We start from the raw sequence: 19924 nt of genomic DNA, 5'->3' as shown, positions 1-19924 counted from the left end.
AGCTTAGAGTCTGTTACCTATGTTTTGTTTTGTTATTTTTTTAAACTAAGAAACGTGTAGCTAGAAAGCCCAAATTACTCTTTGAATCTTAGCTTGCAAATGTGTTTACTACTCTTTGCTGCCATCAAATTAACATCAATCAATGAATACATCTAAAAGGGTTTGTTCTTTAAAAAAAGAATGGTGAATCATTGAGCAAAATAGACGTATATGCTCTTGGAGTTATTCATGGAAAGTTGTGAGCGTATTGGCTGCTGAGTTTTGCAAATGTGTGCATGTTACTGTTTATTTACATCTACAGAATTTTGCCAGATTGTAAAGCATAAGAAACTACAAATCAGCCCCTACCTTCTCCCTCCCACAAATTCAGGATGACCTGCTTATAATTTCTTCTGGAACTTGAAAGTCTTAAGCAGACTTATGAGTTAGTGACATTAAGGGGGAAAGTTATTCTCAGATGGCCAGGAGCTAATTTATTTAGACATTATACAGAGAATTTGATGTGTAATCGAATGTAAAGAGAAAATATTTTTGTATTCTTTTTTCTATAAAATAGATATGTCATCAAAAAGAAAGCAAATAGAAAGGAAATACTGAAGGTTGAGATGTGAACCCACCCTTCTCTGCCAAGGAGCAGTCTAGAAGGATTTGCACTGGGTGTCAAGGGAAAGACATTCCTTCTTTGAAAACTGCAGTTGTCTTCTGAAAAGGGCTTTGATGGTGTTTCTTGCACCCACTCTAAGCATAGGCTCACCACATAAAATCATTTATTTTTGGAATAAGTGAGACTTGGAAGTATGCCTTGGAAATCACACTCTTTGTGTAGTGAAACGTCCTTTGGCAGCTGATCTGTTGCAGCACCTAAGGTGAATGGTAGCTTTGTAATCAAAGGTGGTCCACGTGACAGTGAGGTCTTTGTGCAGCTGAACTTATGGGGCTTCTAATGGGTTAGGGTTGAAGAATAGGTTTGATAGATAGAGGTTTTATAGAGCCTTATGCAGAATGTTGGTTTCTGTGGACTTTCCTTTTTTAGGAGCAGGGATGTACTTTCCTGGTTGCATGTAGGCAGCAAATAGGAAGTTCTTTTGTAGGAACACAAAGGGAAAACTTGTCATCAGAAAGTGCAGCTAAGTTCTGTTTGTCAGAGGGCAGTAAGACTTAACAGTAGCTGGGGATCAGAAATAATGAAAGCAAGCATAATTTTTCTTAAAAAGAAAACAATTTTTTAAACACTTAGAATGAATAGCCATTCATTAAAGAGTCATTATCTTTTCTCCATTTTCAAGAAACTTGACTTCTGTGCACCCAAGAGCTTTTCTAAACATTCTAAGAGTTTGTTTTCTTCAGAGATTTCTGCAATTATAAAGGCATTTATGTGTGAGCAGAAGGGAACGTGGAGCTGTAAGATGAACACGGAAGTCAGAGGGGGTTTCTCCACTTGTCTGTCTGTGCAGAGTTTGATCACTGCCCACGAGCAGTTCAAGGCCACGCTGCCGGAGGCAGATGGGGAGAGGCAGTCCATCATGGCCATACAGAACGAGGTGGAGAAGGTGATTCAGAGCTACAACATCAGGATCAGCTCGAGCAACCCGTACAGCACTGTCACCATGGACGAGCTCCGTGCCAAGTGGGAAAAGGTGGGTGGCTGGGGGTGGGGCAGGGGGGCGTCCTTGAAGCTGAGGTCAAGGTTAACATCTTGGGGACTTAGAGCGTCTGCCTGATTTTACATCATGATTGGGATTCTCCTTTATCCCAAATTTCACAGATGAAATGCATTCATCTGGGGGAAAGAAAGTAGAGATTATTTTCCTTAAGGAAATTCTTATAACTGTTGGCAAAATCAGTACACGTTATGAGACTAATACAAGAAGGGAAATAATTTTTAAAACTCCTGCTGAAATTTTGGTGGAAACAGCTCGCCTATAGTACTTATTCAAAGAACTTTTAGAATAGGGAATAGATGTATCCCAAGTGGGTGTGAAACTTACGCAGAAAAATTGCTTAGAAATCTACATCTGGGGAATGAAAGTATTTCTGCTAACATGCTGCCTTTGAAATTATGGGAACCTGTTGGTTAGAGCACAGCCCTGTAACACCAAGGTCACAGGTCCATATCTCTGTACCAGCCAGCTACAAAAAAAAAATTTGACGTGCGGAGCTGTCCACAAATTTAATTATGGCTGTAATGGTCATTTGATCCCTTTTGTCTCATTCTCAAAAGAAATTTATGTTTATGGTTGAAATTATAACAGAATTAGTCATCTCAGCATGCTAATACATAGACTACAAAGAGTAAGTCCACCATGTGGATTTGAAGTGGCTTGCTATAGAAACACACATGCAACAGGTTAGTTATAAACAGTGCAAAAGAGGAAAAAAAACAGGCATGGGAAAAAGGAGAGTGTTCATCTGAGAGACAGTCAGTCGTTAGGGCATTTGAGCTTTAAATTTAGCTGTGGGCTTCCTGACGGCCAAAGTGAGAAGGGAAACATGCTGAGCTAAGTAGTTTCCTTGGGGAAAAAAGAAAAAAAGGGAATATTTCATAGATCTTTAAGTGAGACAAACTTTTCTCTCATCAATAAGTCATAAAGCAAAGTGGCCAGATGGATTTTTGTGAAAGGGACACTGAATAATAGTGCCTTTAGCAGCAGTTTTGCAATGGCACAAAAAAGATGTCAGAAGTAGCTCTTTTTTTTTTCTTTTTTTTTTTTCTGTTGATTCGGAGAGAACTGAGGTACCGCATTGCAATGTAAGTCACAAATGGGACAGTAGCGTGCAGGCTGGGTATGGTACTCTCCTGTGGCCCCATGTTATGCAGCAATCAAGCTCACACACGAGCAGGGCTTCTTTATTTTTTGCATCATGAAGATCTTTGGCAGTCTGGGGAAGCCTGTGGATCCCTTCTGATAATGTTTGTAAATTCATAAAAATATTTAAGATTGCAAAGGAAGCAAATTATATCACAATGTAGTTATCAAAAAAAATTTTCAAAGTAAGATATGTGCTCCTTTTATACACATTTGAAACCACGTTCTTCCAGTGGTCCCATAATTTTGAAGTCATGCCCAAAATACACGGTGTTGCAGGAGACTGCAGAAAGTGTGATGGTTTCTAGAATGTCCACAGTTTCCACTGTGGTAGAGGTGCAGGTACTGCCGACTGGCGCTGTGGGTTTGCTGCCTGCATTCGTAACCGAAGGAAAGGCTAACTTTCAAGTAGAGATCATGAAAACAAAAATGTCATTGTGCTTCTTATGCAAGTTCACCAGTGCTCTGAGCTCTGGGCTGCAGGCCCAGAGCCCCTGACTGGAGGACAAGTCAGTGTCCCAAATGCAGGCTCCTGAATACTCTTCCACTCATCAGTCTCTCAGCAGGCACGCGGTGGCACACAGTGGCAGTCAAAGCTGGATTGAGCTGCCCCTGTAGTCCCTAGAGTAGGGTCCCCTGCTCCCCATGCTCTCTCCTGTTCCTCCTCCCCCCCACCCCTCCCTCCTTCCCTCTCTGTTCCCACCTTTGCCCCTTGGACTGTTATCTCATCCCGTGGTCCTCCCTGTGAGACCAGAGCTGGCCTCCAACCGTGTTGTCCCTGGGTCCCCGGCAGGTGAAGCAGTTGGTGCCCATCCGTGATCAGTCGCTGCAGGAGGAGCTGGCCCGCCAGCATGCCAATGAGCGTCTGCGGCGCCAGTTTGCTGCACAGGCCAACGCCATCGGGCCCTGGATCCAGAACAAGATGGAGGTAGGTCGGCGCCCTCCTGGGAGTGGTCCCCAGCCTTCGGAATAAGTCCCTTCTGGCTGCCCACTCGGTGCTGTGGGAGCTCCCTGCTTTGGTCCCTCTGGGCTTTGTCTTTTGAGACTCTTTGCGCCTTGGCATAGCACAGAGCAATGGAGGGGCGCACTCAGGGGGTGAGGGTGTCCCCATGCCGTTGATCTACTTTGTCACTGAAAAGGATGGTGGGTCTCTTTCTCGGTTTTGGGCCTCTGCAGGACCTAGATTTGAAGGCATCCATCCCGAAGACTCACAAATACTTTGCATTTTCAGAACATTTAAGGAAAAATGGCCTTGGAATGGTGCTGATGTCTGGGTTCATGTTGTCACCAGTAACAACCAAGGGACATTCACTGGCCTGCTTATTTCTCTCCCCACTTCCATTTTGGTGATAAAATATTAACTTTTTTTTCTGAAAGGAGAGAACATCTAAAAATATAAGATGTTCTTCTGGTGGAGGAAGTGTCGGGTGGTCTTCAGCCCGTCTGGCAGCTCCCCTGATGCAGCCCACCACTGGCTGCCCCCACAACAGGGCAGCTCCACCCGAGGGCGGGAAGGTTGGGAGGTCCCAGTGATCACCCTCTTGCTTTTCTGTTTGGGGTCTTCACTGGCTTTTTTCCCCACTGTGAGACAGATTAGAACTAGCCCCTGTTTCATTCTGTGACACTACCCATTTCCCACCTGATCTGGGAAAAGGAAGCAGCCTCGGCCACCGCCCAGGGCAGGTGCAGAGTCAGGACCGGTGCCCCCCGCTGAGGCACCCACCAGGCCGACTGCCTTGGTTTTTCTCTGTGTGCCTCCATCAGGAGATCGCTCGCAGCTCCGTGCAGATCACAGGCGCCCTGGAAGACCAGATGAATCAGCTGAAGCAGTACGAGCACAACATCATTAACTACAAGAGCAACATTGACAAGCTGGAGGGAGACCACCAGCTCATCCAGGAGGCCCTGGTCTTTGACAACAAGCACACCAACTACACCATGGAGGTACAGCCGCCCGGCAGCCTGCGCCATGCTTGCTTCTAACCATGGCCACGTCACCTCCTTGCGATGTTTTCTTCGTGCACTTGTCTCTGTTTGTCCCGGTGAAGTCCCACAAGAATGAACGTTAGGGATCTTTAAGCCTTTCCAGTGCTATGTGTGCAAAAGCTTTGTGAACTACCCCAATCACTATCGTCACCATCAACAACATTATTATTATCATCACAGTGAATTCGTGACACTTCTTCAAAGAGTTCCAGAAACTGGTCTGTTGCATTTCTACCAGTCTGGCCCAAATTGATCTCCCTGGGCGTCAGTGGGTATAATCCAGGGCCCTACTACTTGGTAAAGGGGGACATATTTTTAGTGACAAATACACTATGCATTGCATGTTTAATCTACAAAGTGCCAGTTGTCACTGTTAGAACCCTGGTCTCAATTCTGAGTACTACCACTACAGAATCTTGCAAAAAAGGACAAAATAGAATTTTTAAAAAGCATAGCGGAGGCTGTAGTAAGTCCCACTTCTCTCCCTGTGGGTCGACTCTCCTGTTGTGAATATGGAGAGGCCAGAGGGATGTGCTGGAAAACCCTAGAACTGATCCTTCCCTTCGTTGCTTTGTAGCACATCCGCGTTGGGTGGGAGCTGCTGCTGACAACCATCGCCAGGACCATCAATGAGGTGGAGACGCAGATCCTGACCAGAGATGCGAAGGGTATCACCCAGGAGCAGATGAACGAGTTCAGAGCCTCCTTCAACCACTTCGACAGGGTACCACGCTCTCTCTACTTACTGGGCAGGTGGCACTGGGGACATCGGAAATAAAATGCATGCTATCATTTTAAGTCTTGCTGTCCCAGAAAGTTTACAGGGCAACAGGATGATTACGGCCCAAGGAAAGAAGCCACCAAAACAAAGTGGGCTAAGCTCTCATGTTGCTCACGGTGACACAAAGCCTAGGTTCATGTGTCCTTTCCTGCAGATCACGTAATGCATCCATTTGTAGTTGATGTCAAAGCCCGATCTGTTCTAAGTGAAAGCGTATCCTTAACCAAATGTGATTGTTGGATGTAGGTCATTTGCTGAAGACTTAAATTCAAAACTCCGATGTGCCTTTCCTAAGTTACTGTTTAGGTAAAGCACCTGCCGATAATTTAACCTACTCTTTCAACGTATAAAACTCATATTTATCCTTTTTTAATGAACAAAATCGACTCAGGACATCTTTTAAGGAAATGTACCAATAAAATGGTGATGATTTTCATCATAAAGGCATATACAAAGTTAAGCGCTGCTTTTAACATATTATCTAGTATTTCAATTTGAATAATATTGGGTTGGCCACTTAGCTCAGTTGGTTAGAGCACAATCAAGGTCAAAGGTTTGGATCCCGGGCCGGCCTGTGGCTCACTCGGGAGAGTGCGGTGCTGATAGCACTAGGGCCACGGGTTTGGATCCCATATAGGGATGGCTGGTTCACTCACTGGCTGAGCGTGGTGCTGACACCACAAAGTCAAGGGTTAAGATCCCCTTACCAGTCATCTTTAAAAAAAAGAAAGAAAGAAAGAAAAGGTTTGGATCCCTGTACCAGCCAGCCACCAAAAAAATAAAAAATAATAAAGAAATAAATAAATAAAACCTCAATTTGAATAATATTGAGTAGAAACAATTATTCATGAGAAAATTCCCAGTTTACTAATCAGGTGGCTAAAAATGACTTTAAAGGCCACATTCCAATTGTTAACAATCAAAAAGGATATTCTGTTACTTTGGACAGGAACCTACTTATGATTTGCAAATGCCAATCAATGGCTCCTAAAATGCCCCCGGGCTAGACCAGTCAGATTTAGGCCTATTAGAGGGTTCAGTGCACTTTGGACCAGGGAGCTACCTGAGACATATGTAAAGAATTACACACAGAAATGAATTACACACAGAAATACTGGGGTTCCCACAGTTTGAGCACAACTTTACTATGCAGAAACATGCTGTGATACTGACCTGACTTTGTTCACTGAAGTTCATTCATTCATTTATTTTTCTTCTATGGTGGAAAGGAGAGGGAGAAATCAACAATGACATGGAAATTCCAAGCTGTGAGGACACGGGAAGTGGAGTGCTCATGAGCTGTTGCAGCTAAGGGGTTCCCTGGGCAGGACGAGTCCAGTTCTGTAGTTTAGGGCTGAAGCCAGTGGGAGTCACCTCATAATGCCACCACATCTCTGGCCATGGACAGTCTGGACAGTAAGAAAAGTCGGGAGCCCTGATCTTAGGGAATTGCTACATTTAAGGGAGACAGAAGAACCGGAGGAGGGTCATGAAGAGAAGTCAGCAGAGAACAGTGTCACTAAGGTGGGGAGACATCGCTGCAGAGGATATCATGGAGGTGGGGGGACGGAGGGCTCAGCACCTAGGTGTGAGAACAGATGCATATAAAGCTTCCACTTATAGCAAAAAGAACATCTGACACTAGCTTTTGGGACTGGCTACTTTGTGGGCAAACGAAAACACCAGAAAAAAACTTTCTATTTAATAATTGGCATGGCTAACGAAAGTGTTTCTTTCTCTCTAAGTTCATAGTGACGATTGAATGTGAACCATCCCCCTCAAAACCCCAAGAAAGTCTTCAGCTCAGCCGTGCGCTCCACATCATACCTGGCCTTGTGTCGACACCCCTGTTTCCTTAGAGTCTGGGTCACTGTTTGCCCTTTCCTGGCCTTTCCCAGCTGGAGAAGCTGCTGTCCCTGGGGACGGTCTTGCACGCTGCTCTGGGTAGACCCTCATTGGATTTTGGGGGGAAGCTGAGCTTGCCACATGGAGGGGCCGCTGCATCCTGGCCCCATGTGACTTTCCAGTTGTTTGAGTTCTAGAAATGCACTCATCTTTGGGAGAATTCTACAAATGTTGTCTACCCAGGGCTCTTGAGAGGGATTTATTTCTGTTATGTAGCTATTTGCTTTGTGTGTGTCATATTTTTTTGTTCCTCAATTCCTTCACTACTGCCTTTTTTTGTACTTAGTTGCTTTTTGTGGTATACCATTGTTATTCCCTTCTTTCCTTTTATGTATATTTTTAGTTACTTTCTTAATTACCTTGGTGATTACAATTTACATCATAAACATAACCATCTAGTTTGAAAAACATCAACTTAGTTTTAATAGTATGCAAACACTGTGCTCCTATACCTCTTTGCCCCTCCCCCATATGATGCTATTTTCACAGATTACATCTTTATAGATTGTATGTGCCCAGTAACATACATTTATAATTATTGTTTATAAATCATTTGCCTTTTCAATTATCTAGGATAAAAGGAAAGTAACAAACCAAACCAAAAGTACAATAATACTGGCTTTTATATTTACCATGAAGTTACCCTTTCTAATGTTCTTTGGTTATTTTTCTTATGTCTTCCAGTTACTGCCAACTGTCCTTTCATTTCAACCTGAGGACTCTCTTTAGAATTTCTTGTAGGGCAGGTCTACAGGTAATTTTGTTTATCTGGAACAACTTTATTTCTAGATAAACATTCATTCTAGAAGGATAGTTTTGCCACATATAGAATTCTTAGCTGACAGGCTTTTTCTTTCACTGCTTTAAATGTATCATCCAACTGTCTCTGGGCCTCCAGGGTTTCCTGTGAGAAACCAGCTGTTAGTCTTATTGAGAATCCTTTGTACTTGACTCAGTTTTTCTCCTGCTGCTCTCAAAATTCTCTCTTTGTCTTCAGGTTTCAACAATTTGACTATAATGTGTCTTGCTGTGAATCCCTTTGAGTTTATTCTGCTCAGAGTTTGTTGGGCTATTTGGATGTGTATATTCATGTCTTTTCATCAGATTGGGAGTCATCACCTATTATTTCTTCAAATATTTTTCCACTTCCCTTTCTCCTTTTGGAATTCCTGTAATGTATATGTTGGTACTCTTGATAGTTTTCCAGCGGGTCTCTCAGGCTTTGTTTATTTTCATTATTCTTTCTTCTTTCTGCTCCTCAGACTGCGTAATGTCAAATGTCTTATCTTCAAGTTTGCTGATCCTTTCTTCTGCCTGCTCAAATTGGCTGCTAAGTCCCTGTAGTGAGTTTTTCATTTCATGTATTATAATTTTCAGCTCCGGGTTTTCTGTTTGGTTCCTTTTTATAATTTATATCTCTTTATTGATATTCTCATTTTGTTCATACACCATTTGCCTGATCTTCAGTTCTTTGTTCATGGTTTCCTTTATCTTATTAAACATATTTAAGACAATTGATTTAACATCTTTGACTAGTAATTCTAATGTCTGGACTGCTTCAGGGATGGTTTCCCTTTATGATATGTTCTGTCATCAGTAGGTGGCAATAGTGAGCTCCTGTCTAGTTCCTTTTGCTACTTAAAGGTGTGTTTTTTCACTTAGACGCCCCACCCCCCACCTTCCCACTTTTTCCTCTTCAAGAAACTGTTTTGCAACATCCTTGTGTTGGCTTGATCCTTCCTGTAAGTCAGCGGTGACCTTGACATTCTTGGCAGAGCTCAGAGTGGCCTTTTTCTTGTTAGACTTTTGAGCAGACCTGCTGATCTTGCCTCTAATTTCCACTTTCTCTGTTCTTTGTGTTTGTCAACAGAGGAAGAATGGCCTGATGGATCACGAGGATTTCAGAGCCTGCCTGATTTCCATGGGTTACGATTTGGTAAGACAGAAGTTGAAATTTTATGAAGATTTGATATTTTGTTAAGCTTGGACTTATATGACAGGCAATGACAGCTTAAAGTGAGATAGTACATTTGGGCTCATTTTGATCATATAGGAAAATAAATTTTGAAGGTCTGCCTGTTACTATATAAACTATATAAAAATAATTTGACAGGGCCAAAACATATATTTTTATTCAGCAATTGATCAGATTTCTTTTGCTAGTGAAGGAAGAGAGGACACAGACTTTCCTGATGATTTTTTAACAGCTTTATTGAGATATAATTCACCTACTACAGTTTACCTTTTTAAAGTATACACTTCAATGGCTTTATTCTGATGGTTTCTAAAGCGCTTTTTCCTTTAATATTTATTTTAGCAGGTAAACAGTTTTTAGTAATAATCAGCTAAGAAAAACCTACCTTGCCCCAATGGCTGTGAAATTCCCAATATACTTACTCTTGTCTGTTACCCATTAATGCGTATTTTGAACACAACCTGCTTTGATTCCCTCCAGAGCTTTAAAATAAAATCATGAGAGCCATCTCTGAACAGCTTTCTATTTAGCAATATTGCTTTTCTCAGTTGTAATCTGAAAAACAGCCTAACTCTTGCTTTGAGTTACTCTTCCGTGATTAGGTTATGTTATGTGACCCATGATGTGAGCATGGGTCACAGGGAGGAAGGAACTCTGACTTTAAGGGGCTTGTGGCTGGATGTGACAGCAACTTTTAAAATTGTTTGATGGCAGTAGACCTAAGTCACCCATAGGGGAAGCTCCTTCAAAGACTGGAGGGAAACACAGGGAATACTGAAGATTTCAGACACAAAGAACTTGCATGTCAATAGGAATGAATGACAACATGGCACCATTGGGAGTTGTGCGCTGGTGAAGTTCATGTTTCTTTGCCACCTGGCTTCAGGGTGAAGCTGAGTTTGCCCGCATTATGACACTGGTTGATCCCAATGGACAAGGCACGGTCACCTTCCAGTCCTTCATTGACTTCATGACCAGAGAGACGGCCGACACTGACACCGCAGAGCAGGTCATCGCCTCTTTCCGAATCCTGGCTTCTGATAAGGTCTGCATTGACAGATTTTCTTCTATTTTAGCTAAACTCCACCACATCATTCTAACAGAAAAAGGAACAGCAGTGCAAATAAAACGTCAGCACTGTATTCACAAAGCGACACATACACGTAACAATGCTGTACCCAGAGAGGAGAAAATGCAGACATCCCATTCTTGGCATTTGGACATGGGCTTCAGATGCAGTGCTATAGAAAGGACCGATTGTGTGTATTTTGTAGTTGTGTGTGTGTGTTTTACTGGTTCATCCCCCTTTCACATCTGGGTTGGTAGGGGTGACTCAGAAAGAAGAAACCACATCATTGAGATGTTTCAGAACCGGGAACCTGCTCCTAAGGGTCAGTGATGCTGGCTTTGTACCCAGCCACTGGAGCAAAGTTACATATAGCCATATAATCATTTAAAAAATCGTCAAGCCTTTCATTACATGTAGCCTAGAAATTAAGTAGGTGTTTAATTGCAAGTTCAGAATTTGTGAATTTTGCCCCTCAAGCAATAAAAACATCTCAGTATGAATAATTCAATTTGGGGTAGGATTATTTTACCCTGTGTCCTGGCTGAGAGGAGAAAGAACATTACCCAAAGGAAATTAGGACACTAAAACACATCAGAAAAACCATATGCATCATCTTTAAAAATCAAATAAGATCAACTATCTTAAAAATAATAGCAAGTTTGCTTTAAAATGAATTCTTTATCATAGGGATGAGGGGAGCGGGAAAGGCACTGCTGACTTAGAAGGTAATAAACCATGTGTACGGCAAGCCCACCAAAAAAACACCTACTATAAATTACAATGGGATATTTGCAATATACTTATTCTGACTCTTACCAGCCAGTCTGTTTTACCAGAATTGTCCTCTTTCCCATTGGACATTTTAAAAATAAAAGCTCAATTGTTAAATATCAATTTTATTTTATTTTAGGGAGATATTTTCTTCAGGGGCAACATATTCTGATTTTTTAGTAAACTGAGTAAGAAAATGGAGATTTTAGAAAAAGTAAGATTTTAGAAAATCTCCATTTTCTTTTTTTTTTTTTTTTGTCTTTTTTTCCGTGTCCGGCAACGGATCGCAACCCTCAGTGTTGCCCCCGTACCGGACCGGGGACCAGCAACGGGATTGCAACCCTCGGTGTTGCTCCCGTGCCTCGCTCAGCCAGTGAGCGGGAACCGGTCTGTATGTGGGATCCGAACCCTCGGGCGGGAGCACCGCTGCGCTTCCCAAGCGGCACACTATCCAGTGTGCCACCGGGCCGGCCCATAAAATCTCTATTTTCTAAAAGCACATACCACATTTTTTTTTTTTCTTTTTTGTGACCAGTAAGGGGATTGCAACCCTTGGCTTGGTGTCGCCCACACCGCACTCAGCCAGTGAGCGTACCAGCCATCCCTATATAGGGTCCAAACCCGCGGCGGGAGCGCCGCTGCGCTCCCAGCACCGCACTCTCCCGAGTGAGCCACGGGGTCGGCCCTACGTTTTCGTTTTTAAATACATGCACCGATCATGTTACATTAAATACCTCTATGTTCTCATTTGTGTAGGATGTAAACCAACTATCCCTTCACTTTTCTGGCATGAAATTTAGATTATAGTGTTTATCACTCACATTATGGCTGAGTTTGAGAAATATTGGTGATAAGGCTCCGTGTGTCTTTATGAAGCATATTCAATTTCCTGCTGGCCAAAAGGCAGGTCACCTTGTAGATATGCTCCTGCAGGTCAAAACTCAGCTTTTTGTTGGTTGTCTGGTACTATACCCAGTAGACTCCTTATTTCATCTTTTTAAAAAAATTAAGCCAGTGCAAGAAATGTGTAGGTATTAAAACTGTTTATGTCCCAGTGTTTTCTGTGATTGATTTTATGAACACTTGTGTGTTTTTCCAGCCATACATCCTGGCGGAGGAGCTGCGGCGAGAGCTGCCCCCAGATCAGGCCCAGTACTGCATCAAGAGGATGCCCGCCTACTCGGGCCCGGGCAGCGTGCCCGGTGCCCTGGATTACACCGCGTTCTCTTCTGCACTTTATGGAGAGAGTGATCTTTGAGGCCGCTGGGGCTCTGTAATCACTGATCCCATCAGAACGCAATAAAAGCTGAAGTCACAGTTTGTTTCCTGGAAATTTTGACAAGCTTTATTGAGTTAAGACAGGAAGAAAAAAAAAAGAAAAAGAATTTTGTAGCTCAGTCATTGCCAGCAATGTAACCAGGCTGAAATGAAGTTTCTACAGTATGTGACATAGTATGCTTCATAAATAGGTTTATTTCTGAATTTTTAGCTCAATGTAACAAAATATCAGGTTGGTTGGTTTGATTAAACAAAGCACATTACTTGAGTAGTATAAAATTACTTGAGTAATATAAAATTAGGAAGATCTAGGGACAGAAGGAAAGTAAAAAAATGTGAGAATCTGAAATACCTAGGGAAAAAAAAATACCAGGAAAAAAATCACAAATTGGTAAACGTTCAATATTTTTAAAAAATGTTCTTTATATCTCATACGCTTATGTGATTATCCCTAGGGGAATATAGTTGGGATTCTAGTTTTTTATTTTCTTGCTTATCCAAAGATTAGCTTGACTTAAATATAAATGGTACTCTCACGTCTTCAGTTGAATTTAATATTGTGAGATGGAACTGTCAGGGAATAAAAACAGACTACCCAAAAGATCTTTGTACTTAAAATGTTTAAAATAGAGTTTCTAGTCATCTCTTCATTATTTAAGACTAGAATGTCCAGTTAGTGAGTTTTGATGCCTTACTTACCATGCAGAGTAGGGACCCGAGGAAACGTGGAAGTCAGTTTAATTGCCAGAAAGGAGGAGGGACAGTCACTAGGTGAAATGAGCTTTTTAGGATTATTTATTGATTCCAGGTTCCTGTGGGTTTTTTTAGGGCTTATTAGTACAGGTTCTCAAGAGTATATCACTGCTCAGCTTTTAAGCAAACAGGTTTCTATGGGAGTGGTTCATGGCAGGAGATAAGTCAGAATCTGGTCCTTCTGGCGCTCCAGGCTGGGCTTTACGTCCTTTCTTTTATGACCTGTTAAGGAGAAGCCAGAGTTAGTGGGAAAGGAACTAATTCACAACAGCAGTCGAGGTAAGTTCTTTCATTACAGAGCCTTCACCTATCTTTTAGGAATTACTAGACGTTTCTGCTAGCGTTGAGTGTGTGCTCACCATTGGGATCGGATGGCACCTGGCTCTGTCGGAGTCTGGCTGTGTCCCTACCTAACGCCCTACTGCGTGACACGTGCTCCTGTTACTGCATCATGATCTGTTGAATGTTCATTCATTTTTGCTAATGCCACCATGTGCTCTGACTCCCCGCTCTGTGTTCTTATCTTGTTGACAGCTTGGAGAGAATAAAACAGAATTCTTTTTATATCCGAGTCTTTAATGATCAAGAAATGAATTATAAACAAACAAAAACAGTTGCAAACAGCAATGCAAGGGTTGCTACAGAAGCAGTAATGTGCCTATTACTATTGTCTGTTTCCTCAGACTTTTTATAGACTTCCCCCAGCAGCTTTTCCTACACTAGCCGGCTTAGAGCCTTCAGCTTTTATAAATTTCATTTAACTTGCTTCATCATTAAGTACTGGGTTGTTTCCAAATTCCTGAAATATTTGAATTCCTGAGTTTAATGCCAAACACTTCGGGGGTGGTGGTAAATGACCTCTGACTCTGTTTTATTTCAAGCAGGTGCTATATTCCAGCCATAAACACTAAGGAAAAACCAAGAAGTTGTTTTTCCTTTGGAGCTAGCAGGGGGATTTATGGTATTTTAGGATGGGTTATAGGTAACCCATTTACCTACATTTCTAATTTCTTTACAATATTCAGCAAAAGAATGGATCTATACTATCTGCTAATAAATGAAGAAAGGAAGTAAACTCTGAAAAATAATAAACATGTTTTATACTCTCATTTTAGGAGTCGTTTTTATTTCCCAAGCTTAATGGTCAATTAAACTTGATTTGTCAAAGAAAAGGAATCCCTGTTTTTGTTATTTCAAAGAATAATCAATTGCTTTGATAAACTGCAAACAAACTTCCTCACTTAAAGTTTCCATCATAGTTAAAACTCTCATTTGGGTTAGTATTTGCCCTTTTAAACAATTAGAGACTGAGAGCTGGCCAGTTAGCTCAGTTGGTTGGAGTTCGGTGTTATACCACCAAGGTCAAGGGCTTGGGTCCCCTCATTGGCCAGCCACCAAAAAACCCCCAAAAGAATGTGTAAGAATTAGAGACTTGTTAGGCAGAGGCTGAATTTAAGATGGCAAATTAAGGTTGACCCAGTTAGAAGTGAGTAATGAATGAATTAAGAAGGCATTTTTAACCAGAAGATCGCTTCAGAATTCCCAGTAGCTATTGTTAAAAATGTGTGCATAGCCAGTCCTAACCCCAAAGTTTCAAGTTGTGAAGATCTGGATTAAGACCTGGACATCTGCATTTTTGAAAAGCTCCATGGGGATCCTAATAACCCCCGGCTGAGACCTACTGGCTTAAAGGAAAGGTCATTAGTAACATCTAAAACAATTAGAGAAGCCCCTACTGGAAAGGCTAACAGTTGGATAGTATGAACGGCTGGGTAATCTCTTACGCCATCTGCTTGGTAGTATAGAAATGTTGAGAATAACTGAGTTTTAGATCGGTAGATCAGGACAATTGGCTTGGTGTTCATTCCTGCTGAATCCCTAATTCAGGTGTGTTCATGAATAAGAAGCTGGAGATGAGATCTTTACTGCCCTTCCATGACAAGAATCAAATTCAAATGATACCAAGTCAGAAACTTGTATTTTTAGAAGTTGCTAGTTGTTACCAAATTGACAGATTGACCCACAGTTTCCATGGACGATTTGACAAGAAGACACTGAGTGTTCCCACTGTGTCCTTGATTATCTGTCCAAGGCATTTGCATATTTCTGGTGGAATCGGCAGAGAAGGATGCAGGGTTTTTTCCTCCTTTTGGATTCATTAGTAACTCAATCCTTAAGCAGCTGACAGACCAGCATTCTTTTTAAGGTGGGAGTTGGAAGTGGTCTTGATTTGTTGGTGAGAAGCTCTAGGCATGAATTCCCCAGGGCCTTTGAGTCTTTTAGACCCCAGCTCTCCAGGGCTGGCCGGTTAGCTAAGTAGGTTAGAGCGTGCTATTATAACACCAAGGTCAAGGGTTCAATCCTGTACTGGCCAGCCCAAAAAAAAAAAAAAAAAAAAACGTTGCCTCCACAGCAGTGCAAACTTCCTGGTTAGTAAGACAAGTGGGCAGAAGAAATGCTTGGGAGTGCCCCAGGCATGCTGGCAAATGCCCATGTGTGGCCAGGAACTTCCGGGAGGACCACAGTGGCAGGTGTACAGAAAAGCAAGCTCAATGGGTCTTTACACGTGCAAGCTGGCAGGGAAGGAGAAAATTAGATAGCCGTGGGGGTGGGGTTGGGAGGACCAGTCATCTGTGTTAGTGTTTCCATACTAATCTAACGCACGGGTGGGCTGAGAACTCCAGACAATCAAAGCATGATCTTTCTGCTTTCTGCTTTGTGACTGTTGTTAATGAGATGAACAAATAGATGCAAGATTTGTAGTCTGTTTCATTAATTCTAACAAAATACCTGGAACTGGGTAATTTAGAAGAAAATTAAAATCATTGCTTACGGTTTCAGAGGCTGGGAAGTCCAAAGTCCAGGGAACACATCTGGTGAAGGTTTTCTTTGGTGGTGGCTTTACAGCAAGGCAGGGGTGTCACATGGCAGAAAATGGTGGAACAGAGATAGACTAACTTCACTCTCTCTCTTTTTAAAGCCACCAGAACCATCCCATTACTCCAAGAATGGATCAACCCACTGATGAGGGTGCAGTCCTCACAATTCAATCACCTCTTCATAGCAGCATCTTTCAATTACCATAATAGGATTTCCCACCCTCTTCAGTTACAGAGGGAATTAAGTTTCCAGTATTTGAACTTTGGGGGACACAATTCAATCAATCCACAGCACAAGGAAATCAACATGGCAGTGGCAGCCAGCCTTCTCTCCCACCATGTGGGAGACCCACCCTTCCCTGAGCAGTGTCATTTTAGATGTTGGAGAGGGTCTTCGCTGTCTCCAGTGGGGGCAAGTCTACGCACTTTCCCAGGTCTGCCACCATGTGGGAGACCCACCCTTCCCTGAGCAGTGTCATTTTAGATGTTGGAGAGGGTCTTTGCTGTCTCCAGTGGGGACAAGTCTACGCACTTTCTCAGGTCTATTTCCTCCTTGGTGATGCCTTTCCTCACCTAGTTCCGGAGTCACTGCTCCCTGCTCCTGCTCCAGCACATGGCCCTGCCCTGGATCAGTGGGGCACTGAGTCTGCCTCCCTGCTAGACTGACATTGCCACTGCTGAGGGCAAGGACTTGTCTTACCCTGCATCCTAGAGACCTGGCACAACGAGGGTAGTAAGCATCAAATGAACAAATTTCCACACCTGCGAGAGTGTGCATATTACCAACTAGCACCCACAGGAGTGAGAAAAGGTGACAACAGGCTGTCTGGACCGGAGAGGAAGAAAAATTAAAATCCGATGATTTAGGGTAATGCTCTCCCAGCGGCAGTGCCTGTGCCTGGGGCACATGAGGATCTCCCAGTGCTGCATGGAGACGGTGCTGTCAATGAATTTCTAGATCTTCCCCACACGTACTCCTTCCTGATATTACGGGGTGTCCTTTCTCATTTTTGCTTGTACAATCCCCCACTAAGGTGCATTGACCATCTTTTTTAAAGCTTAGTAAACTTCATACTTTTCTGTATTCATTTGCTTTTCCTGTCATCTACCACACTCAGCTTTATAGAGCTGTTCTTTATTTTCAAAGTCTCTAAAGTGCTGTGTTCTACCCAGAGAGTTTCTCCTGCCTGGAATGGACTTACCTGAGCACACACTCTCTCTTCCTTCAAGACCCAGCTTCTTTTTTGAAGCTTTGCCCCAATCTCTTAGAGTGTAACTAGACCACAAGGGTCCGTTTGCTTACTGCTCAATAGCCAATAATTGAGAGACAAAAGTTGGTGTAAGGAGACGTGGCCTTTAATTAGGAAGCCAACAGCCTGGGGAAATGGCAGATGTATGTCTCAAAGGCCATCTCCAGCTCTCCCAGGTTTGCCAAAGGGTTTCTTAGGGTTGTGTGGTGGGAAGCTGATTCATGGTGACCAAGTGGGGATGTGCAGGCATGCCTGAGTGTTTCAGAAAATCATGAAGGAACGTCCCAGGTGGACATTGCAGCATGATATTTTGCTTTTCATGGGTTCAGTTTCTGTTAATCTCAAAGATCAGGTTAGTAAGCAAGCAAAAGAATGACCATCTCTAATTATTTTGTGGACAATGTGAGTAGCAGTCATTGTATTCTGGCAATCATGTGAACAAGAGTCACTGTATTCTAGCAACCAGCTGCAAGCTATGTAGTTTGGGTTACAGGAAAAAAAAAAAAAAAAACTTGTAAATTCAGAGGTTTAACAAAATGGAGCCATTTCTCTTCAAGCTGTTACAAGAGTTCCACAGCTATATTGGAACACTGTGGCTCTCTTTTGTGTGTTCAATTATTAATCTAACTAGGTTGTAAGCTTCTCCTCTCAAAGACAGAGGTAGCTTGTCTGTCTTTGCGTCTCAAGTGTGTAGCCCAATGCCTGACACTGAGTAGGTGCTCAATATATAATTACCGTAAGTGACAATTATCATCCATCTATGTCCTTCAGAGTTTTCACAGTACATTCACACGGTCTCATTGAATCCTTACTACAACCCTAAAAAATAGTAATTACAATCATGCACCAAGTAACGTTTGGGTCATATATAATGATAGTCCCATAAGATTATCATGGAACTGAAAAATTCCTATTCCTAGTGACACATTTGCCAAAGGGTTTCTTAGGGTTGTGTGGTGGGAAGCTGATTCATGGTGACCAAGTGGGGACGTGCAGGCATGCCTGAGTGTTTCAGAAAATCATGAAGGAACGTCCCAGGTGGGCATTGCAGCATGATATTTTGCTTTCCATGGGTTCAGTTTCTGTTAATCTCAAAGATCAGGTTAGTAAGCAAGCAAAAGAATGACCATCTCTAATTATTTTGTGGACAATGTGAGTAACAGTCATTGCGTTCTGGCAATCATGTGAACAAGAGTCACTGTATTCTAGCAACCAGCTGCAAGCTATGTAGTTTGGGTTACAGGAAAAAAAAAAAAACTTGTAAATTCAGAGGTTTAACAAAATGGAGCCATTTCTCTTCAAGCTGTTACAAGAGTACCACAGCTATATTGGAACACTGTGGCTCTCTTTCGTGTGTTCAATTATTAATCTAACTAGGTTGTAAGCTTCTCCTCTCAAAGACAGAGGTGGGGGCACCATGTGGCTTGTCTGTCTTTGTGTCTCAAGTGTGTAGCCCAATGCCTGACACTTAGTAGGTGCTCAGTATATGATTACTGTCATTAAGTGACAATTAACATCCATCTATGTCCTTCAGAGTTTTCACAGCACATTCACACGGTCTCTTTGAATCCTTACTACAACCCTAAAAAATAGTAATTACAGTCACGCACCAAGTAACGTTTGGGTCATATATAATGATAGTCCCATAGGATTACAACAGAACTGAAAAATTCCTATTCCTAGTGACACGGTAACCATTGTGTTACAACCGCCTACAGTATTTGTAGCCCAGAAGCAATAGGCTATTCCATATGGCCTACGTGTGCAGTAGGCTGTACACACTCTACGATGTTTGCACGACGAGGAAATCACCTAACCATGCCCTTTCTCAGCTCGCATCCCTGACATTCATCCACGCGTGACTGTCCTTCCATCCTACCAATTCCTTTTTTATAGTGTGGAGAAGAACCTAAGAGGTTAAGCATCTTCCCCAAAGCAAGACAACAGCAAAACGGAACTAAAGTCAACTTTTGGGCTGTTGACTCCCCACAGCTTGTGAGGACAGCATCAACCTGGCACCTTTAAGGGACCTCCAAGGAGCCCCCAGGTGCGCTTCCGGTCTCTGTTGCAGACATGCGCAGAGCCTCCGCGGGGCGAGGCTGGGTGGGGAAAATCCAGGACCCGGAACTACGTCTCCCAGGGAGCCCCGGGACAAAGCCTCAGGTGATTGGTGGAGGGCGTCAGCCAATAGCGCTGCGAGGAGTCGGTGCGGCCCAATCCCGGGCCGGCAGGGGCGGGACCTCCCGCTCCAAGGCGGGCTGGAGCCCAGAAGTAACGGCGCTCGGAGCTGGACGGCGCCTTAGGCTACGTCGGTCTGCGCGGCGACCACGCATTTGGCCACTGGGTCGGCGCCGAGGGCGGATCGGGTGACCGGGAGGGAGGCGCGCGGCCCGGTCGTGGTCTCTCCCGGAAAGGCCGCAGGGCGCGGCGGGCTCTCGACCCTCAGAGGCTGGCGGGCGTCGTCCTGGGC

At 43.1% G+C, this 19924-nt stretch overlaps 1 protein-coding gene across 5 annotated transcripts in view; it reads left to right on the top strand.

The window, feature by feature from the left end:
* Positions 1-14434, top strand: part of ACTN2 (actinin, alpha 2) — an 81792-nt gene extending 67358 nt beyond the window's left edge. For all 5 annotated transcript variants that reach the window (XM_008573413.1, XM_008573414.1, XM_008573412.1 and 2 more), the window contains 7 exons: positions 1455-1637; positions 3601-3735; positions 4572-4751; positions 5371-5517; positions 9350-9415; positions 10341-10499; positions 12394-14434. In XM_008573413.1, the coding sequence (XP_008571635.1) occupies positions 1455-1637; positions 3601-3735; positions 4572-4751; positions 5371-5517; positions 9350-9415; positions 10341-10499; positions 12394-12552 (1029 nt within the window). In that variant the 3' untranslated portion in view covers positions 12553-14434. The remainder of the gene's footprint in view (positions 1-1454; positions 1638-3600; positions 3736-4571; positions 4752-5370; positions 5518-9349; positions 9416-10340; positions 10500-12393) is intronic.
* Positions 14435-19924: the final 5490 nt, after the last annotated feature.

This window comes from Galeopterus variegatus, unplaced genomic scaffold (genome assembly GCF_000696425.1).
Source record: "Galeopterus variegatus unplaced genomic scaffold, G_variegatus-3.0.2 Scaffold915, whole genome shotgun sequence".
In the NCBI taxonomy this organism is placed as follows: domain Eukaryota; kingdom Metazoa; phylum Chordata; class Mammalia; order Dermoptera; family Cynocephalidae; genus Galeopterus; species Galeopterus variegatus.
The sequence above is the reverse complement of the archived record's forward strand: the minus strand, read 5'-3'. Positions and strand labels throughout refer to the sequence as shown.